This window comes from Lynx canadensis, chromosome A2 (genome assembly GCF_007474595.2).
Source record: "Lynx canadensis isolate LIC74 chromosome A2, mLynCan4.pri.v2, whole genome shotgun sequence".
Taxonomy (NCBI): Eukaryota; Metazoa; Chordata; class Mammalia; order Carnivora; family Felidae; genus Lynx; species Lynx canadensis.
Window position 1 is genome coordinate 152,167,656 of NC_044304.2, and position 27,824 is coordinate 152,195,479.

The following is a 27,824-nucleotide window of genomic DNA, read 5'->3' on the forward strand; positions in this document are numbered from 1 at the left end:
GTGAGTGGTCCCAACAAGGCCAACCCTACCTGAAATCACGGCCTCCATTGATCCTGCCTACCTGGTGTGTGTTTTTCAATCAGATTATGTAACAAAGACACTTTCAGTGCAAATATCAGCTGGGAAGAATATCACGCTGAGCAAACCATTTGAAATCCCACACCCACTCAGCTAACCAGTCAGGTAACAGACCTGCTTGAAACCAAGATGCAGCTTAACATGTGAAACAGCCTAAGGGAGGAATGGAGGTGGCCAGGGACCTCAGGCAGAGAGCAAGGATCTGGTGGGCTGCTGGGGGAGTGGACCGTCACGCCACACCACTCACTGGCTCAGAACTGGCTCGGGGCAGAAAAAGAGGTCCACACAGGAGAAAAAGTTATTTCATAGTGTTCACTGTGGTTTGGGGAAACCCCAGGAGGCAAACTGCATATAATCAGTGGCTAGTCACTTAAATAAGTCTAACGGGGCTCAAGTCATGTAAGTCATATGTCTGTGTTCCTTGGCTATACTCACCGGCCCCAAACGTAGGCTATTTATTCAATGCCTGCATAATGAAATCCTCATCTGTATGTTAAAATTCTTCTCTGCAACCCTCTACAGTTAAATGGTTTGTCCTTTCTGAGGGTTTCTCTGTGGTGTTTTCTCAGACCTCATCAGGCTCCTCTGTGACACTGATCTTCTGCATTCGGTATCTCCCCGTCTCCTGGGCTGCAGTCCCAGGTCAATGCTACTGAGCTACGCCTCTTCCCTCACTCTAGCTTTCAGCCCTTTTTTTGCTGCTTTCTGTAAATGACCAACTCACGGTGCAGCCTGAAGTCAGTTCTCCCCAACTGAGTGTCTCCTCCTTACCTCTACCTGTTGATGTTTTTCTGATCAAGGTTGGCAGATATGTCCGGCTATCAATTTCTAGCCTCATTGCCCTCTCATTAAGACGTTAACACACTTTGAATCCAGATTTATAGGACTTTTGCTGCAGGGAAACTAACCACATTTCAAGCCACCACGCCATAGCTATCACCATAAGGCAACAAAACATACAAACCATAGGGAAAAAAACCAATTTTGTTACTAGGTTGCCACTCTTCATCCTGTTGGATCCAGTTTGCGGGGGGGGGGGGGGGGGGGGGGGGGGGGGGAGTGGGGGTGGCGGTGGTATTCTGTCACCAAGTGAGAATGACTGATCTGCTGAAACTACACTGGGCTGGGCGTCAAAAGAGCTGAAACTGGATTTGGGCTCAGCTACTGGTCTAAGGGCATAGAACTCTCTTTTGGTTTCAGTTCTCGCACCAATGAGAGTAATCAGTAATTCCCACCCTAACTTCAGGGGTTAACTTTTAGGGGAAAATATAAGGAAACAAATAGGAAGAAACTTTTAAAAATAAAAAGCCAACATACACATATCAGGTTTAAGATTATAACCCTTTCAAAGTCAGGGCTGACCACTGTGGCCGCTAATCGCTTGGGCACCCATGTATGGGGCCACATAAATCACAGATTTTAAGCTACACTAGATAAAGTAGCTGAAGGGGAAGGGGCTCTCAGGAGCAGGCCAATGTCTTTTACCCCTTCTCGTAGGGTTTGAACCTCACCTCTCTGCAACTTGGCTGCTGGCATTCAGCAGGACAACCCCCAAAGTCCCAAGGCCAGCCCATTCAGGGGTTTATAAAGTCCCATAGGCAAGCACACACCCTTCCCTTTGTGCTTATACGTTTAAACTACAGTTACTCTAAATGAAGCACTTTATTTTTTCCTCCTTTTTCCAAAGCCCCAGGCACTTCCATAAGCACAGAAAGGATGCCTTTGCTATGAGCACAAGTGAAGGCAATGGTGCCGGTGGTCTTGCCCAGTGGGAGGATGTTTGCACTCACTCATCAAGTTACCTTGGAGTCCGTCTTTCTCAGAGATGCTCCCGCATCCACCAGAAGCTGGCACACAGCCCGGTTCCGCTGGCAGGCAGCCTTGTGCAGTGCGGTCTCACCCCTAAATCAAAGATGAAATGGGAAACCACCCATAAAAGGGTTGGGGGCAGGGGTGGGAGTGGGGGTGGAGGCGGCAGGGAGGGGGTGAGGGTGGCCTCCTATCCCTGCTGCTGAAGTTCTGTGCTCCTCGGCCTCCTTCGCTATCTGCAGCTGAGCCCGCGGCTGCTGGGCACATTCGGGGGGGCGGGGGGGGGGATGGACGTCGGGGTATCTAAAAACGTCTTCAGTTAGTCATCAACTAACCGTAATCTCTGACTCCAATCTCTTTTCTAAAGAGTGTTAACTAGGCTGAGTGATTTTGTTTTCAACCGCTAAAGCTTGATTTAGGAAATACTCAACAGCGCTATTAAACAGACTGATAAGTATGGATGTGTCTGAGCACTGTGGGACAGTTTTCTCTGTGGACACATCTGGGCAGAACACAGGGGCACTGGATATGGTACACACGGAACAGTGATGGAAAACCACAGGCCCTTCAGGTAGATCACACAGTGCTTGGCAGACCGCCCTGGGGCCCTCAGTGGAGTATCTCTTGGGGACTCAACTTTGAAGGACCAGGTCGACACAAGCTGCCCTACCTACTGATTTCATGTGACTGGCAGGTGGGAGGGTGTGGGCAGCCACAGAGTATATCCGGGAGAGGTGGGGACACGAGCTTTCCCCTGCTGGCAGCAGTCCTGAGGCCAGCCACTCGGCCTAGGAAGAGGGTAAGGCCAAGTAACTATTTCTACCCCCTCTCATGGGCAGTACAGGGAAGAAGATATTTCAATTGAGTCCAAAATGGAAACGATGTTCCATGCCAAAGCTTATCACGAAAAATCAAATGCAGGGCTTAGACAAGACAAATGGGTGACGATCTTGTCAACAGGACGTGGTATGTGGACAAACTCTTTGCAACAACGGACAGTTTCTTCCATGTTTAGTAACTCATAACTGTGTAACTATCCCCTTCCTACTCATTTGCTCTATTCATTCCTACTGTTCCTCCTCCAGACCTACTTCGCTACTCCCCATCTATCTTTCACTCTTTTCAAATTTCTGTCAAGTTTTACAGTGCTTCCATATGGCTTTCAGAGTTAGACATTTACCCTTTCTTTGTTCCTATTTGGGGAGCAGTAGCTATTTTTGTTGCCTGAAGAACAACAACAAAAAAAAGCTGAGGACAAACATCAGTTTGGGGACCACCCCAAAGTGGATGATTTTCTCAACCAGGTTGCCCATCTGAACCACAGAACATAACAATGATTGGAATTCCCATATTCTTAATTCTCCAATGGTTGTATGTAACTTCTTCCATTCTAGACTCAGTGTAGAGGTTTCATTACAAACAAAGGATGCCATAGGGTATTAGGACTTCATTTTCTCACAAATCCCAGTTGAGAAAGAGTAAATACAAAAAAGGTAAATGTATTTATTTAGATTTCTCAGGAGTCCAAGATGTACCAGTGCAGAACTTCCTTGCCTGTAGGAAGCTCTAAATGACGAATAGCAATGACTGTGCACGTAATCATTAGGATTCTTGTCATCAATTTTTATTGTGTAATTATTGGTTTAGGAGATTAGCCCTGCACAGTTATATGTACTATTGAAAGTGAACTCTTAGGGCGCCTGGGTGGCTCAGTCGGTTAAGCGTCTGACCTTGGTTCAGGTCATGATCTCACAGTTCGTGAGTTCGAGCCCTGGGTTGGGCTCTGTGCTGAGAGCTTGGAGCCTGGAGCCTGCCTCGGAGTTTGTGTCTCCCTCTCTCTCTGCCCCTCCCCTACTCATGGTCTCTCTCTCTCTCTCTCTCTCTCTCTCAAAAATAAGTAAACATTAAAAAAAAAAAAGAAACTGAACTCTTTATCACTGACATTTCAATGATCTATTGTATGCCCTATAGACTACATTCTTCTCCTAGATAGGTTCTAAAGAACATATCTAAAGAAAATAATGTAGACTATGTAATGGAAGGCAATACTCACGTTTCGCTGTCTGCCATATCCAATAACTCAGAAGGTCCTAAATAAGAGGAAAGTAAGACGTCCATCAAAAAAAGTTGAAAAATTAACCATTAACAACACAAAAAAATCTGTAATCACAGAGCTATAATGCCTTGGCAAACTGAAAAAGGAAGAGCCATTTGGTGATAGGGATAATAAGACTGCCTCCCTTGCCCCCACCCCCAGAAAAGAAAGGACTTCTCTATTCCCCCTCACCAACCTCCCAACCCCCACCAGCCAACATGTGTGAAATGGGAGCTGCATAGGAATGATACAGTCTCTGCCTGTAAAGCAGCTTTCAGTCAACTTGAAGGAATAAAATTAATTGGAATAGAATAAGTGAGAAATAACTAAGTGGCTACCTTGGGAGAAAGGGGACAGTTCAGTGGGCTTGAAGGGTTGTTTATCATTCTCCAGTGGCAGGTTGTTTGAGATGGGGTTTTATACAGACTTTTAAAACTATAAAATACCATAGATATCATCCAGTCTAACATCTATATTTTAGAAACAGAGTAACATTATAGTTTTCAAAAAATTTCCCTTCCAAGACCTGGAAGAAATGTTATACATAAACACCCAATGATTATAGATACTTCGTTAGGAATTGAGATGTTTGGTGAGTTTGTGCACTGCTGATGTTTTATTTGTTCACCAACTAATTCATTCAATCTGCAAACAATTCTTGGAATGACCACCTTTCCACTCTCTGCACCACTGCTTTCCTCCCCAACCCTCCCTAACTCTAATTGGCCTGCAGGTATCAGTTGAGACACATTTTGCATCAAACCCTGCATGAGCCCACTCCAAATACTGCATTAAGTGGCCTGCCTATGTATGTGCACTCCCACTTTGGACACCAAGCCTATGTGCTGTAATTGGGAGGGTAAGATAATTCGTCATCTACATTGAGACTATACCACACAGGTGGGGCTATACAATTACCTTATTGATCAAGACATTTAAACCATATCAAAACCACCTGCTGATGTGTCCCTCCACTAGTCTCTGGTAAATCCCCTGACGTCGTGGCCTATGCCTCATCCACCACTATATCCTTCCTTGGTGCCTGGCATTGAACCTAGTACCAAGGAGATGCTTAAATGTTGGGGTGAATTAATGAATAAGTGTGCTTAGACACGCCAAGCACAGTTCTAGGTATTGAGCATTTTAGTCTTTAGAAATACTATCCTGTTCATCTGCTGTCTTTACTGTCAGATATCATTATTATTGAAAATGTGCTTAGGCGATTACTTATTACATAAAAAAGAAGAAAGGGAAGAGGTTAGGACTTCCCAACCATGAAAGTCACTGGCCAAGAAGATGGCTGAGGTGTTATGGGACCTTCACAATCCTCCTGGTCATCCGAGAGCTACCTCATCACCTTTACCTCCTCTTTCACAGAAACTGGCCATCAAGGCCAGGTGAATCTTCTCTTGCACCATCTGCCCTACTTGTGTCTCCTCTTTGTCCTATTTGACAAACAGGCTTCCTAATAGGTCTATGTCTGGGGCATAAGAAAAGTGAAAACATTAAGAAAAGTGAAAAGCCTCATATCATTCAGATTTCCAGGTTTCCAATTCAGCATATTGACTGCTTACTCCCAACTATTTAAACACGAAAGTTCACCGTCTTTCATCTGGAACTGCCCTTATTCAATTTGTTCCCACGTTCCGTTTTTCACATTAGCTAATCTGGTAACTGCACTATTACCCACCCATTTCTCAGGCCCTCCGGGTTCCCAGAGCTTGTTCCCTCCACTCTCCCGATCTGAAACAGCCTTCCCTTTTCTAGACACATACCTAAGTCTTACCCATTCTGTAAAGCCCAAATCTGTGACAAGGTCTTCTGAAAAGACCAGTCTTCACAGAAGGGATCTATCCCTTTCTCTGAAAGCCTGTAGCACTTACTTGGTTCTACCCTTTTGCCATTTGATTTTCAGTCATATGCCTTGTCTCCCTAAACAAATTCTTCTAAATCTCCGCAGTGTAAGAATATTTATTATTTCCCTCTAGCATTATCATATCCCTCTAGCAACTATCCTACATTAAGGATTTAACAAAGACTTAACTCATTTATTTTTGTCCCTCAACAAACTAGGAACATTTGTCTAAGGAAAAATGAACAATAATTCTCACGACAAACAAATAATTCCCACAACAAACACCCGAAGAAGTGCAGAGCAGTATAGCGCCGTGATGGGTCCTAGAGCTGAACCTCCTTGCTCCAAAATTCTGGCTCTACCTACCACTTACTGGACCTCGTGCAAGTTCATTTAATCTCTCAGTCCTGGCACACTACATGCCTGAAGGTTAGATATTAAGTGTCCTATTCTCTGGCATAATCCAGGACGTTACACTAAATCAAAATGTGGACCATCAGTAAAGGAAGGAAGTGTACCGGACTCTGCATTTCCTTCCATTTATTTCTGAAGCCACTTGTTGATTCAAATTTGATGTCCTGAGAACCAATTCTCCAGACCTCCTCAGTTGTGGGCAGGGCATTCTCTGCAAGGCTAGGAACAAGAAGGCTTACAGGGCCCAATGCCCTCTTCGGCAAACCCTTGGAGCAATTCATGTGGAAAGGAATTCCATGAATACGAGCAACCCAGCCTCACTGGCAGCTCTGTTCCCACCATTACTGCTGAGTGCATGCGGATTTAGGCACCAGAGGCCCCGCCTCCTTTCCCCCTTCATTCTGTGCTCAGGGCTGCACCCATGGGGGGTCCACGGACTCCAGGATCCCTGCCGCCATGTGAGAGTTTGTGGAACCAACTCAATCTGCGCTAAAATGGCAATTGTTTGACACTCTGAAAGGGGGGGCAAGGAAGAGAAAGGACCTTGTTCCTCAAGTTTCTGACAAGAATCACCACAAATGCATCCAATGCAGAACAATCCCAGAGCTGAGTATCCAATTTATGAGTCAGGCAAGCCTGTAGCTGCTTATCACTTCCCCCTTGTCTCCTTTTGACCTGCTGCAGCAGACAGGGGTGAGAGGAAGAGGTGCTGATCTTAAAACAGGATACTTTTGCTTAATTAACATCTGATGAAACTCCAATTACAGGTTTCTGGAATGAAATGGGCTCTGGAATGATGGACTTAATTAACCCAAACCTTCCTCCTCTTTCCACCAGTACAGATAATCACAAAAAGAGCAGAACATTTTGCATGCTGGCAGGTGAATCCCCAATGCAGAGGGAAGGGTGGCAGTGAACTGATGACAGACAGGCGTAGGGAGCTATTTTTAGCAGTACAGGTACCTTTTCTAGCAATGTCTTAACCTGCTTTAAAATAACCGTGTTGGCATAATGCTAGCAAGAAGGGGGTGGCGGAGGAGGAGCTGAGAAGAGGACTGAGTGCCAGGTACAGCCCAAGAAGAGGCTGGAGTTTCCCTCCCTGTGCTGCTTCTAGTGGCCTGCTGGGAGCTGTAGTATTTCAGGCTGTTTACTAGTGCCCTGTGCAGGTTAGCAGCGTCAGTATGAGGTCTGCAGAGAGGGGGCATGGCCAGAGAAACAAAAATCATCTGCACAGACTGCAAAAATGCTCTTTAAAGGAAACACTATTTTAAAAATAGCACCGGGATGCCTGGGTGGCTCAGTTGGTTGTGTGTCCAACTTCGGCTCGGGTCATGAACTCATGGTTCATGAGTTCGAGCCCCGCGTTGGGCTCTCTGCTGTCGGCACCGAGCCCACCTGGGATCCCTCTTGTCCCTCTCTCTCTCTGCTCTCCCCCAGCTAGTGCTCTCTCCCGCTCTCTCAGAAATAAAACTAAATATAAAATAATAAATAAATAAATAATAAAAAATAGCATCTATGATTTTTTGGGAAAGTTCATTTGAGTGTCACTAATAAGGGAGAGAACAAGAGAAAGAAAAGAGGATGGAATTCTTTCAGTTTAGATCAATGGTGAATATTTGGACCTAGAACTTATTTTCTATTTTAGATCTACACTGTGAACATCACGCCATGTCCCTTCGGGAATCTGAAGGAGTACCATTACGTTGTTAGCAGTGAACTCAGTTATTCCCTGAATATAAAACCAAGTCTTGGTTCACTGCTGCCTCCTAGGGTTTGCTACAATGTCCACACTCAACCCCACATTTGACTTGTACCAGAAAACAACTGTTAAAATCTGACTCAAGGGGCATGTGTGCCAATTTCTCCATGAAGTTTTCAGAGGCAGACAATCGCTGTCCCTTCAGAGCCCTGCATTAGCTGTCATTGGAACTCTGCAGGTAATGCTTCCATCAAACTACCCTGCGAGGTGGCTGTGTTTCATTTCCCTCACCGGGGTTTAGAAATATGGAGGGCAGAGACCAGATGTTACACGTGAGTCTTGGCAGGTAACCTGACCTCACTCTGCTTCGGTTTTCACCACCCGTCAGGTGGAGAGAAGAGAACTCCCTACATAGGGTTGTTTTAAGAATTAAGTATGTGAATACATACGAAGCATTTAGAGCAATCAAAGTTAGCAGTGACTATTACTCTAACATTTTTTCTCAAAAGTTCATGGGACAGAATTCATTTTTTTATTGAATGAATGAATGAAAGCCATCTAAAAATCAATGTGGATCCCAGCCAGTATCGTATTTTTTTTCTCAGAGAAAGACCCATAAACGTAACATGGATTCAAAAGACTGTGCTATACGGGAAATGGTCTGAAAAATCAGGGGGGAACAGACGTATTGAGAAGATCTACGCATCAGTATTCCAGCGAAGCCGGGGAATGCGAAAGGAAGCAAAGTTTCACAAATCTCCCAACGTGAGAAAGTGAACAGTGAGGTTAAGTAGTCAAGCCTTCTAAACGGCAAGTCTGCTGCCCCGGCTCATTCCATTGGCTCTTCCGTTGGATACCCCCCCCCCCCCCGCCCCGCGCTCTTGCTGCTACAACCCTATCATCAATATTGTGCTTGTATTATATATGATGTGTCCTTTGTCGCACGCATCCTTTAATTTGCTTCCCACACCAAGGCATCCAAACCCCCCTTGCTATCCCTTCCACCTCTCCGTGGCCTCTCTGTCCGGGACCTCATTTCCCATTAGTCTCCCCCACGCTGCCAGCAGACCATTCCAAATCCTCCTCTGCCCCAGGACAAAAGCTGCACAGATGTGGGGAGAGCTGGCACTGGGAACTCGAACCGCACCGTCATCCTGTCCCAGCGGGACGGTGGTCCTTTCTCTCGGGGACCAGAGGCAGAAAAAGGGGGGGGGGGGTAAAAATAAAAGAAAAGAAAAGAAAGACTGAAGACAGAAAAGGAGAGAAGACAAAATAAGCCATTGAAATCAAAAAGGAAATGCATGAGTGAGATTTCTATCAGGACGCGCAGTAGGGGGGCAGAGGGGTGGGAGTGGGGGGCGGATAAAAACAAAGGGGCGAGATGTGCGGGGTGGTAAAAGCCTAAAACAACACAAAAGTCCCTCGGAGGGGTTCAAGGAGGGAGGAAGGAGTGGGGAGAAAATATGGTTGAAAGGAGCTGAAAAGCGGGAGCCACTGGGGGCCCGGGAATGGAGCCCCTCGCGTCCTTCCCTCTCCACCCTGGCCCTGTGGGATTGCTCTCTCTCTTCCTCTTCCATTCTCTCTGCAACCCTCCAAATGCCCAAATTCCAGTTTTTCAGAAAGGAAAACAGCAGGTTGTGTATTTGAGAGAAAAGGTCCCAAAGAAGAAGGAGGACAGAAAACAATTCCAGCCTCCTGTGGCTTTTCAGAACTCACCACACATCTCCTGCCCCTAGCCCCACAGCCCGGTTTCCAGAGAACACTTAGGACAGAAATGTGTTGTTTACTGTGGCGTCTGGGGGAACAGCTAATCTCTCACGACTCCTGCTCAGGGGGCGCCCTCCCGACTGTGGACCCCACTGCTCACCACAAATAACCAGCGAAGAGGTGGGCAAAGCAGAGGGGAGAGGGGCTCCCACCTGAGCAAGGATGCAGGACAGAAAACCAGCCAGTATGCTCTCAGGCAACTTGCAAAGTGCCTACCGATTTCTCCAGAGCCCTGTCATTAGCACATCTTTACAGTCAGGTCTTTGAATAGGTTTGGGGATTTATGGCATATGAAGTCACAGGAAAGACTTAGACCAAATTAAAAAAAAAACAAAACAAAAAACTAAAACTTCAAAAGATCTGCAGCATTCGAAAGATGAGGAGGAATGTCCCTCTCCAACTCTGGTGCAGTGTAAAATTTCCACTTTTTTCCCCATTTACATGAATTCATACTGATCAGACCTGTCCACCACAAAACTGATGCTAGCTTATAAACATAATGCCACAGTCTGATACACATCCTGAACCCCAGCCTCACTAAATTCTCTTAGAAAAGGCTATTTTCCTTGTCAGACCAAGGGGATTCTAGAGCCATCATCATGTTAAATTAGGAGAGACTATTTCACTGAACAGAGATCACATTAAGGTAATGGGTACAGAGAAGAGAAAGGGTCATGTTTCCCGTGTGCTTGTCCTTGACTTCAAGAACACTGTAATTTACAGAGGTTTCTATAACTTAAAAGAGATGCGTTTTTCAAAATGCACAGGCTAATGAAATTATATCAGCACCTAAAGATACGAAAACAAACAGCAACAATAAAGACAGTTGAGCTGAAGCGCTTAGCTCTTAAGAACCTGCTGGATTAGACTGGCTATGCCAAAAGATTTCGCATGTGTATTCCTGAATAAAGAGAAATAATGAGATCAGTGTTAGGGAGATGGAATTGATGAGGCCTATCAGGTTGGCTAGTACTAATTTCAATAAAAATCAACTGCAATTTAGTTCCTAATATTTGGCTATGGTACTAAAAGGTTAAAAATCACCATCCTTCAAAATTGCAGTGATTCTGGGACTAGAGAGCATAATGAGATTTTATGTCCCAACAGAAAGATGGATTGTGCTTCGTATCTCCAGTCTCACTCTCAGGTATGTACCGGCCAATGAGAGATCCTGGTGAGGCGGGGAGGGTATCAGATGCCTCCCGTGACCTTGGGAATGGCTTGCCCATGAGGCAAGTAGAGATGTTTGGAATCTCAAGGGTGTTTTTCCCTCATTATCATAGTTATTAAACATATTAAAATCGAACCAAAAAAAATCCTGGAAAAATAAACACCCCCTCCCCCCAAATTATGTTAATTTTGCTTTGTGTCCTTCCATTTTGACAGAGAGAGCTGTATTATGTGACTCACGCTTTGCAAGAGGTGCTGGGGGTGGAAGAGACACAAGTTGAGTACTGGGGTGTCAGGCTTTGGTTACAGCACGAAGAGACTAACGAAAGTACCAGCTTGATTTCACACCAGGCAAAGTAGGCGGGCACCAGTCCACAGATGGGGTTAGAAACAGCAAGCTTTTAGAGGCCCTCTTATTTAAGGCAGTGGAAAAAGTAGTGTGGGAGTGAAAATCCATGGGTCTAGACCAGTATCATCTCATGCCCCTGGGGACATGCAACGGAGGAGAGGGGTTTTGTTTTTGTTTTTGGTATAAGTATGTCCCAAATATTACATGGGTCATGCTTATGCTAAAAAGAGGGGAAACTGTTGTTAAAGAACTTGCAAATTCAAAGAATTATTGTTGCTAGTCAACCTTAGGACTGAGAACCAAAGGAACATATAAACGCGAGGCCCAGGGGATTCTGGGTGACACAATAGTTCAGGACACTGAGAAGGTAGGCTCACCATTTTCAACTGAAGAAGATAGAGTTAGGAAGGTGGTAGGTTAAATCTGGCCACAAATTATTTGCAGCTCCTCTCACAGAGCAGTGGGGGCCATTTCCCCCCTCCATGAGTCAGGGCCAGCCCTGTGACCGTTTTAGCGAACAGAATGCTACAGAGATGATGCAGAACTTTCCAGCCTGCCCACAGGACGTCTGGAAGCTTCCATCTTCCTGGAGCCCTAGGACTGTCATGCCATGAAGAAGCCTGGGATAAAAGGATAGGTATAGAGAAAGGCTCCAGGTGTCCCGGGCATCCCAGCCATCTCAGCTGAGAGCCCCAAACATGTTGGGGAGTCCCTCTTCAATACAGACTCAGTCACAAGTGTGGTTCCCTGCAGCCTCTTGAGTGAGACCAAGTGAGATACCAACAGGTAACTGATAGAGGTTTCCAGAACCCGTGGCGGGGGTGAGGGGGACGTGGAGATGGAATTCTAGCTCTTCAGGAGCGGTAGAGGAAGAGAGAGAGACAGAGACCCTAAATTGTGTTAGCATTCAAACAGATGGCCAGTCTCACACCTAACTCCAGAGAGGAGATGTGGGTATTGAACAGCTTAAGATATGTGAGCAAGCATTCAATCCCATTGGGTAAAGGACAAACGAATAAGAAAGGATTGAGAATGGTCAAGAAGACAGCAACCAGGAGCACCTTCACTTGAGCTAAAGACAAACTGACAGTATGTATATCTAAAGCACATCTGCATTTTGTGCAATAGAAACCCTGAGCTCTTTTCTATTAAGACAAAAATAATCACAGAAGCTCTGTGCTTCATTGCCCGTGGGGCCGGGTTCTAACATTTGCTTTTGCCTCTCACTAGCTTTGGGAGAAGTCACTACGGGGAAGAGAAAACACCTATGATTTTGAGTGTGTGTGTGTGTGCGTGTGTGTGTGTGTGGGTGTGAAGGAGGCAAGCAGAGATCATGCCGCCATTGCTTTGTAAGTCTTGCCCAAAGAGAAACGCTTTCATTGCAGGCGGTAGAACGGGCAGGGGGACAGGAGATGAAAAGACGCACACCGCAGACACAGTACCAAGAACACAGCCAACGACCCAGGCTTTCCAAAGTACACTGGCTTGGGACTGTCAGGCCCGGCGTGCAGCGGGCAAGAAATGCTCTAATAACCACCATCCGACTTCAAACACCTTTTCTTTTTCCTAAGCCATTCTTTCCACCATCACTCGGGCCAAGGTTTCCAGGAAACTCTTCATGGTGAGGAGGAACTGAGGACAAAACAAGGTGTGTCAAATGTAACTGACAATCGATGTGTCACATCCCAACATAGGATATGTTTAGTAGAAGCATCTGAAATATGAGAAGTGTGTGACAAATGGCAGCTGTGTTATCTACCTGTGGCTTTACAATAGGACTTAAACCATCTATATAGAACTGTTTTCAATTTCATTCTGCATATGATTATATTTTTTCGCCGGAAATTGCCTGAAACTAGTGACTGTATCGTGCACGTGCGTGCGTGTGCGTGTGCGTGTGTGTGTGTGTGTGTCCACTGGTCTATAACAGGTAGTTCCTGTTAGGCACTCCACAAACATCTGTGGAATGACTGAAAGGAGTAAGACGTGTGTTGAACTGAATAAAAGACGAGTAAAAAGTAATGTGCAAATGTGCCATGTCTACTAATATGCTTACTATTTATGGCCTGATTTTGGATGCCACAGGGTCACTGCCGGGGCTCACAGAAAATCTTCCAAGGTCTCTGTGTACCTATACCTAGCAGAGCTAGAGGCTACTCCACTCCTGCTTCCTCAAAAACACCCAAGTCAGGCAGATTTTTTCCCCTTTACTCCTGTTCTTTATTCCTAGAGACACTATTGCTTCTCGGCCTTTTGGCTAAGATCAAGTGTAGTATTCCTAGAGACACTATAAACATGGGAAGCTGAAAGTAATGGTCAAGATTTGGTGTCCATTCATGTGTTTATGCCTTTAAAGGGTCATTAGGGGAAGATGCTAACGTACATGCTACATGTCGAAATCACCTAACCACAGAAGACACACGAGTACCAGATGTTTTCAAAGAGAATGAAATGTGGCTTAATTTGATAGATGAATGAGATTCAAACCGGAAAAAGAGAGCAAGAGAGAGAGCCAGAGAGAGAGAGAGAGAGAGAGAGAGAGAGAGAGAGAAGCCAGGAAGCTGGGGAAAAGAAAAACCCACATGCTTATCATGCTATCAACACGAATTTGGTACCTCGTCCCAACCAGTCAACTTAACGCTCTTCACAAAACAATACAGCATATTACATCAGGTGGGATTTGATTTTGTCTTTTATTTTTTACTTAGCTCAAAAATATCCTGCAAAGACCTTGATAGGAAAATAATTTCTATGAAATGTTTGATTATGGTGACCGACATGTGTCAGTGGTCTGCAATTCTGTCTGCCTCCAATAAGCAGGGGGAGTGAGCTAAAATTTGGAGAGCATCTCTACCATTCTGAACATAGCCTGGAAGAAAGTCAATTTAGAAAATTCAATTATTGCATGGAGAAGTGATCCTTGGTTCACTGTACCTACTCACCGTGGTCAAGGATATATTTCACAATCTCCCCGTTGCCGGTTTTAGCTGCATGGTGAAGGAGTGAACAGTGGTCTGGTCCCTGAATTAGCAGACTCCCTCCGTTTTTATAGCTTTCTATTAGCTGCAAAAGAGACATAGGAAAAGAAGCTCAGGCAGGGTCCGGAACAAGGAAAACAGTTAACCGGTGATAAAAAGAAGAGTGATGAAGCAAACCACAAACGTTTCTAGCCGCAGAGGACACAGAAAAGTCAAAGGGAGGAAGTAACATTCCCGGTCTGTGTTATCACTCAAATAGATGGCCAGCATCTCACCTGACTCGGGAGAGGGTCTGTGGGCACTGAACAGCCCAAGGAAACTGAAACATGCTGAGTTACTTATTTCTTTTCTGCTTTATGTCTTTTTCTTTTCTGGGCACTGGTCTCTGTCCCAAGGGAGTGAAGGGCAGCGAAGAGAATAAACGTTTTCCTCTGTTGGCTGAGCTCTCTCCTGAGTGAAAGGATAATTAAGGCTGCAGACAGGAATAGCTTGGTGTCCCGTAGCTAAGCGCCTTTCCTCGCCCCCAGTTTTTCTTCAACCTCTAATGAACCCAGCTAGCAAATCCAGAAGCTGCTTCCCATTTTCCTGCGGGAGGTCACAGCACACGTGCACATAGCAGACACGGGCACACATCTGCACGGCCTCACTTCTTCACCCTGATCTGCCGTCCAGCCTCTCGCCTTCTGTTAACCACCCAACCCATACCCAAGAAGGCTAGAGATGACCCACAGGGTGAGAACCAAAAGGATTCAGGGAATGTAGTAGTAGACACCTAAAACACCTGTGAGAACAGACTAGAAAAAACCCCACAGATTTTGTAGCCTGAGAATAATGTGGTGAAGTGAGGATATGGTCTAATTTCATGAAATACTGAACATTATAGAAAGTGTAAGTGGGTTTCTATTCTCCAAACTGCAGTACAGCAGGACACAGAGTCTTTCTGCAGCTTATAAAGGGTAGTTTTAGGACAAATAAGAATAAAATAATCCAGAAGGTACCAAGCAAAAGGAATGTAACTATCACCAAGAAAGAATTAGATGGCACATTATATATATATGTATATATATATATATATATATATATATATATATATATATATTTATATATATATAAAATCAAACATCTCATAAGGTCAAAGAGTCAACTCATAATTCATGTTTTCAGTCAAATCCAACCATGGAACTGCCGTGCCAGATTCCAGGGAAACAAGTATAAACAGGACTCAGTCACTGGCCTCAAGACCTCGCAGTCCATGGGGGAGACCGATGTGCAAAGACAGACACAGGAATGGAGAACAACATGAGGAGGTTATTAACGGGTAAAGAAGAGTCACAGAAGACTTCCCAGAAAATAGATCAAAAAGGAATAGTTGAATGCATGTAAAGAACATACGGGGACTTTTATCTCTAAAGTACAAGGCTACAGGACAGCAAGAGGTAGCTAATGGTTTTCCACAAAGAATCTAAACATGTCCAGTACTGCTCGACGACAGTCTTACAATGATACTCCCTTTCTTTGTAGGCAGAGGCACAAAGGATTCGGGCTCAACAGAGAAGCACAGGCCCATCCATCAGCTGCCTTGATTGTGCCTTTCTGTAGTGTTTTTGACACTGTGGCCCTTCAATTAGTCCATGCGTATCTTATGCCGCTGAGTTACACAGCAACCACTCCCAACAGCCTTCACACCGACTCCTGGGTTCTTCTGTTCTCTGCTATTTGGCGTGCACTTTCTCTCTTACATACACACAGTTTAATAGTTAATGTGTACTGTGCTTTCTGCATGGAATAAAGACATAGAAGAAGATGGGGAAGAAGAAAGAAAAGGGGAAGAAAAATACTTGGGAGGGAAAGAAGGTACAAGAATGAGAAAGAAACACCCTAAGTCATTATATTTCATCTCCCAATAAATAAGGTTAAGTAACTTCTCAGGCACTTAGGAAATGATTATAACAGAGAAGGTAATAAGACAGTCCACTGAATATAGTAATTTCCCATATTTCAAATAGTTCTCTATTAAGTATGAAAAAAATGTGGCTATATACCCAGGGACCTGGAAAATATGTTGCCTAGGCTAAAAGCAGAGGAAAAATCAAAAAGGATTTCAAATATAGTAGTTTTGCAAATAATTTGTGGCTTAGAAGCTCTTTAAGAGCAGGAATCACATCTTACTGCCCAAAGCATCTCGCATAAGGCTTTGCAGGGAGTATAGGATAATATTGGTTTAATCCACTGCAGGGCAACAGCATCAAACTCCTAGGTTCACCACTTGGAGAGCACTTTTCTCTTGTGGGTGACAATGGCTGGTAACATTATGACCCAGACAGTGGCATAGGCACCACTTCCAGGATTATGTGCCTAAGACGGCAGTTTGTCAGGATGCTTGGGACCTTCTGACTGTTTCCTATTAGTAACCTCTGCATACTGTCGCACAGGGGGTTCTCAGTTTATTCAATAGATGCACTTCAGAAGAAGTTGCACGCAAGGTCAGTGCTTCTCAGCTTTCTTTTTAAGGCTCTTGGTTTCTCAATCCGCAATGGCACCCTTCTCCACAGGCTGGCGGGTAGAGCCTCTGTCTCCCGCAGGTGCCAATATTACAGAGCAGATCAAGCCAGTGTGGGTTACAGAGGGATATGCAGGTCGTCCTAAGTCCCAATGCCTGAAAATGACATGAAACTAAATATAACTTTTAGAATACTTATAGACTGTACACACTTTATAACAATATTTGCATCTCCACTATGTTTATTAAAAACACACAGACTAACACTACTAGCTGGCATTTCAGAGTCGCTTCTATGTAATAAAAACAGTCTTAAGAGCTTTACGTGTATCGTTACGTTCAATTCTCATGACAAAGGATAGAGGCAGCGTTATTCAGTTTTACAGATGAAGAAACTGAGGCATGGAGAGAATTAAATACAGTCACACATACAATGAATGGCAGAGCCAAGATTTGAACGCGGGCAGTCTGACTCCCAAATCTGTATTCACTCCAGAGGCAGCAGTGACTACTTCCTTCCCTCTGAACTAAGAAAATATACGCAGAAATGAAAATGTTCAAAGGAGATCAGACTAACCATCTTCTTTTGGTTAATTGTGATCCCTGAAGGACAAAACTCTAATAATGTTAGAAGCTGGAGGCTCTGGCCCGGAGAGTGTATTTCTGGGTATTATCCATATAATGCATTCATGTCAAGACCTGTCTAAAAAGAAACCTTAAAACTCCAAATATCAGCTCCTAGATAGCGGGAATTTGGGGCACTGTGAGCATTGCATCCTGGGAACATACAGTCCATGTTATGAGTGGAGGCAACCAGCGCAGTACCCCTGCACACATCCTTTGCTGTTAGGAAATGTGGAGATGCTATGAAGACTCCTCTGGCCCTCTCTGTCCAGTTCCCCAAAGAACATCCTTCCCCTTTCGAGTTGGCTAGCACCGCAGAGGGATGGATGATAGATGACATACGAGAGATCATGAAAATGTGGTGAGAAATGAGGTTAAAGTTGTTAAAGAGGGGCGCCTGGGTGGCGCAGTCGGTTAAGCGTCCGACTTCAGCCAGGTCACGATCTCGCGGTCCGGAGTTCGAGCCCCGCGTCAGGCTCTGGGCTGATGGCTCAGAGCCTGGAGCCTGTTTCCGATTCTGTGTCTCCCTCTCTCTCTGCCCCTCCCCCGTTCATGCTCTGTCTCTCTCTGTCCCAAAAATAAATAAAAAAAAAAAAAAAAAAAAAAAAAAAAAAAAAAAAAAAAAAAAAAAAGTTGTTAAAGAATCACCAAAAATTTTGGTAGGAAGATAGCTTACCTTCATAAGATCACCAGCTATTACTGCCTGCAAAATTGCTGTGAAAGACAAAAGAGAGATGTCCCATTAGTAGAAGACCCTCTCATCAAAATACCACAAAGGGCTGGATCTATATTTTGCCAAAATAGTCTACATTTGGGGTAGGAATAAGGGAACGAGAAGCATGCCAAGAATCTTGCATCAGGCTAAAGCCTTCTCTTCACCCCTTCCCTGCCCGGACACCCATCCTGTCCAACATTCTAGAGTCTACCTCAACACCCCCTCATGAAATTTGGAGTCACAGAGATTAGGTTCAGATCTTAGCTCTTTCACAAGCTGTGGAACAATGGGTAGATCATGGAACCCCTCTGAATCCAGTTCCCACATAAACACCAAGTTTAAATCTTACAGAATTACTGAAATGATTAAACCATATGAATGTTCTCAACTCATCTACTGAGGCAGGCTAGGTGCCTAACCATGATTTTTTTGCTCCCTTCTTTCCAGTTCCTTCTACTGTATCCTCTTGGAGTTCCAAAAATTACTAGTAATTTTGTTACGTAATGAGAAACAACTATCCACTTCTATGGAAATAAAGAAGACTAAAGGTAGTAGAGAGGGGACATGTGTACTTGAATTCTGTTCCGAGGAAAATGATCACGTGGTCAGCATCTCATCCACTGGCAACTCAAATGGAAAGAACTCTGAAGAGTCTTAGGAAACCTAAACTAATTGTAAAAATATGTAGCTTTAGGGGCAAAACTAGAAGTGCATGTACATACAGGTTATGTGGGAGACAAAAGGGGAATGAGAAGAGAAAACTGATTAACAAGGGCAAGAAGATGTGAGCATCTAATGACAGCAATGATTCCCCAAGGGAACATTTGTCTTAGGTTGGAAATGGTCCCTTTAGAAAAGTAAATACCTAGATTCTAAAACTACTCAAAAAAAAAAAAAAAAAAGATTATTTTAAGGCATGAATGGCATAGAATTTTAGAAGAGAGTAACTTAAATTTTAAATTTCTCAGAGTGGCATTTTATTCTCATTTACTCTCACATAGAGTTAGCCAAAAATGCTGTGTTGTGCATCCAAATGCACAGAGCCCTGGAGCAGCACTGACAAGGCCCTCCAGGTTTTCATACTGAGTACTTACCAGTCCCGAGTGATTGGATGCACCACAGGCAGGTTACACCCATTCACCGGCCCAGGGCTGAAGGCCCTGCCCTTGACCACAGCAGAAACCATGAAAACCCATGGAAATAAGGAGGGCCACTTGAGCACTCGAGGAGGACACAGACAGAAAGACAGACATAAAAAGGAGGAGAATGGGAAAGAGGAAAGAATGTTTCCCTTTCCATAATGAGCTGCAAGCATCTCCCTAGGGTTCCTAGCACAATGCCCTGTACGGTATTGATGTGCAACGATTAGTTGCAGAACTGACTGAAGGCAGAGAGAGAAAAGGAGCCAGATGGGAGAGACATAGAAACAGAAAGGAAACTAATGTCAGAAGAATCCAAAGAAAACACATGCCTCACTCTTCTTGCTATAGAGTTCAGAGTAAAGTGACTGTCTCGGGGCACAGAGCCAGTAGTGGCCCAATCGCGGCCATAATGCAGGTCAGTGTCCAGTCCAGTCCTCTGTCCAGTGCCCTCTGGGAGCTCCCCAGGCAGAGCTCCCCCAGGCTCTGTGACGTCTGGAGAAAAGGAAAGAAAGTAGTCTTTATAGGTTATCAAGCCTTTATAGTGTTGCAAAAGGGCACTGGATTAGAGTCTAATTCTAAACTTAACTTAGGAGACTTGTAAGCTTAACAAGTCAATGATTGTGAACCAATTTTCTTTTTTGTAAAATGAAAGTAATAGCTGCTCATCTGTCTATAGTAAGGATAAAACAAACAAACAAAAAAACAAAAGCTTTATAAGTAGATATGTCAACAGAAGGGGTCATTTTCAGTACTTTTGCGACTGTACTTAATATCTGAAGACATATGGATAGACACTGCAGAAGGAGCCTAGAAAGGAAGGGCAAAATTGGTATGGGAAGTCGAGGAGACATATCTTGTGAACACAGCACCTATGAGAGGAGAGGCATGGATGAAGGAGTCAGCGGGTGCTGCTTAACCCTACGATGTAAACCCTGTATCAGAGGACAGGGAGGGAGAAGCAGGAGAAAATATTAGCCAATCACAAGTCTGCAAGAACAAATCAGTTCAGATCTTTATACTATAGGATGTTCTCCTGACTGAAGTAGAATCTCCATATTAGGATAGGAATAAGGTTAGGGCAATTGCCTGAGTCGGGGGGCAGTTCATGCAGGGCTTGAAATAACACAGAGCTTCAAAAACAGTTATAGAGCCTATTCTTTTCAAGATTTTATTAAAACATTTCCCAGAAATCCAAAGAAAAAGAAAAGAGAAATAGAGAAAAGAAGAAAAATGAATTCATTAATTTAAAGCACTTGTGTAATAACATTTGGGGCATACAAGCAATAAATCAAGACAATAAAGAAATTCCCCAGGACAAAGTCTACTTAAGGAGAACCAGGAAGGGAAGAAAGGAAAAGGGAAAAAAGGGAAGATGGAAAGAAAGAAAAGAGAGAAAAATATTAGAAGCTGGGGGAAAACTTACTGGCTAGCTGTAGAGTTCAAAGATTTCTTGGAGGAGGTGAAGTTTAAGCCAACTCTTCACGGTAAGCAGAATTAATGAGCAAAGAGGATTTGGAAGATCCTGAACAAAGACATGGAAGTTAAGTTGTGATGTCTAAGGGAAGCTGCAAAACGCTGTATATTATCCTCCCTGAGGTGAGGAGTGGTCTCAGATAAGATGCTTCAGAGACCAAAGGATCCCCCCCCCCCCCACAGTGAGCACCTCTTCTGTCAAGATAAGGCACTTGGGGTTTATCCTGCAGGTGATGAGAAACTATTGCAGAGTTCAAAGTAAGCCAGGAAAGCATATAAATGTCAACCATGCCAGTTTGATCGTACCCTTCCCCTCCTGGAAAGAGAGTTATGACCTGCTCTCTGCTCATTTTCTACAGATTGCCCACATTATATAGCCTCTTTAAATGCCTACCCCAGACTCATTCAGAAGCACTGCTATGTTTGTTGGTTTCCAGCACCTTCCTGGTTTAAAGTCCCCATGAACAGGTAGAGAATCATGTAAGAGAATCATAACCACAAATAATTTCCAATTGTACTGGAGATGGAAAGCGTGGATATTTATTTTTAAGTCAAGCAATACACGCAAGGGTAGCTATTATGCAAACATTACTAGGCTCAAGGCTCACTTCTCTCTCCTGATTAATGTCCTTCCCCATGACCACTACTGTTTAAGATTTCTTCTGCATACAGAGAGCTTGCATCTATTAGTATTCAACTCCAGACTGTACCTTCTGAAAGATCAAGCTTAAAAAAACAAATAATGAGTTGTTATGATTATTGTATTGTTCTTTATTATTTCTCAGTCCCTAAGCTCACCTTCCTGCCTTTTCCAAAACTCTCCCCAACTGGGGAAATCATGCTCCCAAATGCAAAGAAGGGAAGTCAAATTGCTAGGGGGAGGTAAAGGTTATTGAGTGGATGGATAGTAAGTTTTCTGGACAATTAAATCACATAAACTTACACAGTTAGACAGGAGAGTAAGGGAGTAGAGAACTGAGAAGTTTGTCGTTTTTAGAGCTTAGAAACTGAATCATTAATTTATGTGAAGTGGTTGCTTTTCCCTTCAGTGCTACCCCTTCCAGTAAACTGCTATCCAGTAAACATCATAAGACAGAAAACTGGAACTGACAAGTCAGAATGGCAAGGAAGGAATCCCCGTCTTCCTTCTCAGTCTTAGGTCTCAATTCCCAAGGGTCTGGATATCCTCAGAAATCTGCACATGGAAGGAACAATGCTATCCACTGGAATCAGGAGAGGGAGAAAACAATCCCTGGGGTCACTGGCTGGCCACCTTCTCTGCAGAGCCACACCCTGTTTGAGGTTCTGGGGATACCACTGCATAAGGCAAACTCCACCCCTTGCCAGAAACTGATGTTTTGGCAAGAAGTCCAAATTAGGAAGGCATATACGGGAACTGATTCAGGATGCCTGAATTTAAGCCCTGTGAGCACGATTAACTAGCTGTAAACTTGGGCAAGTTACAGTTTACCAAACTTCAGTTTTCTCATTAGAAAAATGAAATAAAATCAGTTCTTTTTGAGACTCTGCAAATAAGCTCAAGGAACAGAGGATCTGACTGTTACGATCTTCTTTGTAGAACACCATGGAACACTGAATGTTTTTGACCTCATTATACAGAAAAAGAACCGTTTCTCACCTATGAAAGGAGAAGGTAAGATTACAGAAGGCCAATTACAGCTGTAGAGTTTGGCATATGACTACTTCCAAAGGGATAGTTTAAGGTTGTGGTTTTTGCTATGCCAACGAAAATATTTAATAAAAAGCATGCAGGACTTGGCAAAGCCTTGTGCATGTAGTTCTCAATAAATCAAATAACTACATCATATAGTTTCAACTCTGAACACTTATGTCTATTTAAAAACTTTAATCTTTCATGTTATTTCTCAGTTCTTAAATTAATATTCTATTACAAGACAGTTTGTCACCTACTAATGATAGCAGTCACTTAAATCTGTTTTTAAAAAACTGTTGAAGAAAAAAATTAAAAGTACAAACAACAGATGTTGAACAAAGAGTAGCTTGTCCTCGGGTTGGGAGAGAAACCAGTTGATGCACTGAAAGTATAAACATATATAAGGCTTTGCCAACTTCCGCACACTTTTTACTCCTCAATATTTCATCTGCAATGCAAGTAGCATATCCTAGAACTATTCCTTCAGAAATGGATATATTCTACATTCCAGGGCTCTTTCTGACCCCACCCTAACCCTCTCATTTCACAGATGAGAAAACTGGGGCTTGAGAGGTAACCACACTTTTCCAAGGTCACACAGATAGCTAGCAATCCAACTGACAAAGGGACTCTTATTTTTTTTCTTTGTTTCTTTTATATTTTCTTTAACATTATTGTGTATGATCCATGTTAGAATTCCTTCCACCATGCTGTTACCCCTTTAACCTGGAGCAAGGTGGGAAAAAATAGAAACAACCTCCAATAAAAGTTTCATGAATGCGTCACATAGAAAACGAAGTCAATTTATGGCTTTAAGGTCCACCTCTTCTTACGCCAAGGGAGGCCCTGAGCGCACCCATGGCAGATGTTGCGTTCACCATTCTGTTATTCGGAAGACGATGGGCATCTTCCTACTTCTCCTTTATTCAAAGTGACCTACTGCTTAGCTACCAGAGAGGTTGCACTGTCAGCTGCCCAAGAGTCTATTTCTTTGAGATATATATTTCTGCAGAGCTTTTCCCGTATTTTCCTTATCAGAAGCATTCTGTCCAATTTTTCTACTTTGTAAGCAGTCAGTCATGGTACATGAGTAACAAACTGTGAAGGCTTAGCTCCCCAAAATGGAACTCAGCATAATCATCAAATACAGCAAAGGTAGCTAACACTTATTTAATGGTATGGATAACTACTGGGAATTATAGTAATTAGGCATAAGTGAGAAGCAGCTCATGAGAATGACTCTAATTAGTATTATTTTACATAGTCATACTGAACAAGATGAAGTGAGAGAAAGGAGGAATTAGATGTTGCAAAAGACCTCTGCATTTTAATATAAGCCTAGAGGAGGTTTTGACAATTGATAATCAGCTATGTGCCAAGTCATTTGTTAATAGCTAAAATACAGAGGGTTTTTAATATCCTGGAACAAATCCAAGATTATTCTTAGAATGATACACAAATCTGGGATCAGGTGTTACTGTACATCAAACCATCCCAAAACATAGTGGCTTCAAACAGAACAATTATTTGTTTTGTTCAAAAATCTGCAATTTGGATGGGGGTCAGCCGAAAGTTTGTCTCCTCTCCACCTGACATCAGGTGGGGCAGCTCCATGGAAACCTCAAAGATCTACTTTCAAGACGACTACATAATACTGATAACTGGGTGCTGGTTTCAGCTGGGAGTTTTAGTTCTTCGTGCATGACATTCTGTGAGCCGTTTGAACTTCCTTCTGAAATGGTGACTGGGTTTCAAAAGCAACCACCCCAAGAAAACCTAGTGGAAGTCACCTTGTCTTGGAAATCACATGGAGTCACTTCTGCTGCTACGGTCCTAAGTTGGTCCATATTCAAGAAAACACAGACCCCACATCTCAATGAAAAGAATGTCAAAGTCATATTGCAAGAAGAATGTGTGGGATGGGAGATCATGCTGTGGCTGTTTTTGGAAAATCCAGTCTGTCCCATCATACACTTGCACTGTGACATACTTTGAGTAAGAGGGTTGATGTTGACTTTTAGTCAGCATTGGGAAATGGCCATGAACAACAGTTTTCTTACCGGAGTCACCCATGGGAATGTATTTTGCATACAGTGTCATTCAAAAATACAAAAGGTTGACAACTGCTTATCTGAAGGGTCAGCTTTTAGGAGTGGGAGGAAGAAAGGCAAGTAGAAGATGATGCAGACAACAGATGTTTGTTGAGTTGAATTAAGAATTCCATCTAAAGTAGACTTTACCCTGAACTTCTCTTTACTAATCAGATGTAAGAAAAAACACTGTGCCTCCTCCTCTTTCTCCTCCAGCCAAGCAAGCAATCACTCACCAAACTCTAGTCCCACGTCCTTCACACCCGATCTACTATCTTCTCCCCCACTGCCGAGAAATGGAGTGGAGGGATCAGAGCACACACACTTCAGATATCTCATCATTGGGATTCATCCATCAGCAGCATCTGGAGACCAATAAATGCTACAGTGGTCTAACATTCAACCACCACCTGTGCCAATGGCGCTCAGAGGGTGTAACCATAGATGGAAGACATAAGTAGGTTTTGTTTCTCTCTAATGACAGAGTTAATCCTCAGATTGAATTAGTCCCTGCTAATCGAACGCATGAATGCATAGGGGTTCTTTCCATCTGCTGCAGCAATCTTTTTGAAGATACTATTGGCACGGAAGGAGTTTCCTGTTTGGAGAAAAAACAAACAGCCCCCTATCCAGTGTTCCCTCCTGGCAGAAAACTTCCACCTTGCTGCCAGAGGACCAGGACGTGCTCCCTTTAGAAGCAGTTCGTTCCATTTCTCTTATTTCTCCCCTGGAATTAGCTATAAACAGTGTGGGGACCAGATGTCGCTCCCAAACACCCCATTTGTTTACCTGTGGTTGCGAAATTGTTCTCTGGTTGTCTCACGTGTGAAAGCCCCATCTCTGCACTTAAGCCACGAGCACAGGGACTGCATTTTAACTTTGCTCCTTTTTATTTTATCTATATTCTGTCTTTCAATAAAAACTATGGCACGAGAAATATATGAAGGCTTAATAAATACTCGGTTGATACTTGTGGTCTAGTGATTGAGCTATCATTCAATCTTCAAACCCTGAATCAAGGAAGACATTGTAAGGAGTGGAGGAAAACCCACTTTACTGGCTCCTGCTACACCTGGCAGTTGGTTTTGGAGTTGAAAATATTTTCATGTCTTTTTAGGCATCTAATCTAATCTAATCTCTTTAGGTATCTAGTGTTTATTAGATGCAGCGAAACAGCATTGTAAGTATCTCAATAAATCATAAATATTTATCTCATGGGTCAAATTAGAGCCCTATACCAAGCAATAATTATTTCCTAGAACATCAGTGGTAAACCTTAGATCAATGTTAAGAGAAATGTCATGGGTGAATTAGCTTTGAGTCCTGGGTTAGAGAAGACAAGTTCATAGGTCTTCCTCAGTCTTCCACAACATCGTAGGTTATGTGCCAACAGTCCCAGGGGGGATGAGAGAGGTTCCTGAAAATATCTTTCGAGAATCTATGCAACTCAAATTTAATGTTTTTTCTAGTGATAATATATTAGTATTACCATCTTTGGATGTAGTGGCCAACAGTTTAAAAAACAGGGTACCAGTGTGCCTGGGTGGCTCAGTTGCTTAAGCACCCAACTCTTGATTTTGGCTCAGGTCCTGGTCTCTCTCAGCCATGAGATGGGGCCCCACGTCAGTCTCTGGGCTGGCAGCACAGAACCTGCTTGGAATTCTCTCTCTCCCTCTCTCTGCTCCTTCCCACTCGTGCTCTCTCTCTCTCTCTCTCAAAAATAAATAAGCATTTAGAAAAATATATATACCACCTTCTAAAGTCATACCTAACTGTTCCCTTAAATCTAGAAAAATAGAAATTCCTTTTTAGTATTAATATTACAGAATCCCATCAACCATTTTTGTTCAATAAATATCAAGCTTCCACCAACAGGGAAGGTTTTTCATACATACACAAAGGGTTTTAATCTGGTTACACCTTAGTAAATTCATGAACCTCAAATAATCATAGCATACAATAACACTGTTTCTCCTCCTTAACATTTGAATAAAGTAACAGATATTAAAGTTCTCAGTACATTCGGACTGTTTCAGTATTCTCCAGAAGTATTCCATGTCTAGAATGTCCAGAGAATTTGACTTAGAATGATGAACTTTATTTTTGCTTTCCCAGCATCTGGATGGTAAAGCTATCTTCCTAAGAGACTATGAGAAATGGAAGAACTAATAAATAAGGGTCTTGTTCGCCTCACAGGTGAGTGGAAGGTGCTAAGTAGAAGCAGCATGGCCACTGGACTCGGCTCATAATGACTTTCCCCGAGGACCTCAGAGACAGCCTCAGAACCCTGGCTTCATCCCGCCTCTCAACGTGGGGCCCCCTTCCTCCTGTGATAGGTCTCCTTGAACTCATCTGATGTACTCTAGCCGTGTCCTTCAGGATCTCTAAAAGGAACTTAGGTTGAAAAGCGGCCTTCATATTTCATTCAGTGATAGCCGCAAGCAGATGCGATGTGGCCTGGAAGCAATGGATGGTTACTGGTTTTACCCAAACATCAAGACTGCGTCTGGGAAATGGTGTTTAAGGCCAGGATCCAAGTACAAATGAGTGTGCTCGGGAGCTCATAAAGATGATGGGTTTATGGGTCATCCGGTCATCGGGATGCTTATCAATGTGCCTTATCAATGCCTGCCACGTCACTGGCCACTCTGTATGATGAAGGCCTGTTGAACTAAGAACGGGTGTAGCCAAAACCCTCCTCACCGAAACACAAGTAACCAGGGAGGCGTTAACACAACAAAGGTCACTTTCAGGGACATAGAGCAACAAATGCACACAAAGCAAATGTGTACAATTTTTTGTAAAAGATAGTTTCTAGAGCCTGCTCTCACTTGTAACTGTAAATGCAGACAATCTGTACTTGCAACTAGGTTATAATAAAAGGCTAATTTTGAACCTTCCCCATATTGGCATAGGACAGATATTAATTGAAAACACAGAAAAATTAAGCATTTCATTTCAGAGAAGTGAAACATGAGTTTTAACTTTCACTTCAACATTGTGTTAAGTTGACTAAGGCGGAATCACAGCTTAAAAGCAAGAATTCTAAAGAAAAAGGTTAGTGTCGAAGCTTGCCTGGAAGATACAAAATAGAATAGGTTTCAGTATATGAGCAAATCTTCAAGGATATCCACTCAAGAGCAGATTTTACTGTCCAGTTGCTGTGAAGAGAAATCAAAACAAAACCTTCATTCTTCTTAGGAACTCGCATATTCTTAAGGAATTAAAGAGTATCTATAAAGTAACACATGTGTACTTACATATCCACATGTAGCCCCTGACTGCTAGGGAAAGAGAGTGGTGCATGGAACCATTTCCTAGGGAGGTTGTAAGAAATTGTCCAAAAAGGGAAGATCTGCATTGGCAGAAAATATGGGTGGGGAGTTTTCTG

At 43.4% G+C, this 27,824-nt stretch overlaps 1 protein-coding gene across 1 annotated transcript in view; it reads right to left on the reverse strand.

Moving 5' to 3' along the window:
• The window catches only part of DGKI (diacylglycerol kinase iota), a 444,732-nt gene that overhangs the window by 10,304 nt on the left and 406,604 nt on the right, over positions 1–27,824 (reverse strand). The window contains exons 29-32 of the mRNA XM_030308513.1: positions 18,015–18,052; positions 14,179–14,299; positions 3,941–3,977; positions 1,881–1,980 (exon numbers count right to left, since the gene is read on the reverse strand). Of these exons, the coding sequence (XP_030164373.1) occupies positions 1,881–1,980; positions 3,941–3,977; positions 14,179–14,299; positions 18,015–18,052 (296 nt within the window). The remainder of the gene's footprint in view (positions 1–1,880; positions 1,981–3,940; positions 3,978–14,178; positions 14,300–18,014; positions 18,053–27,824) is intronic.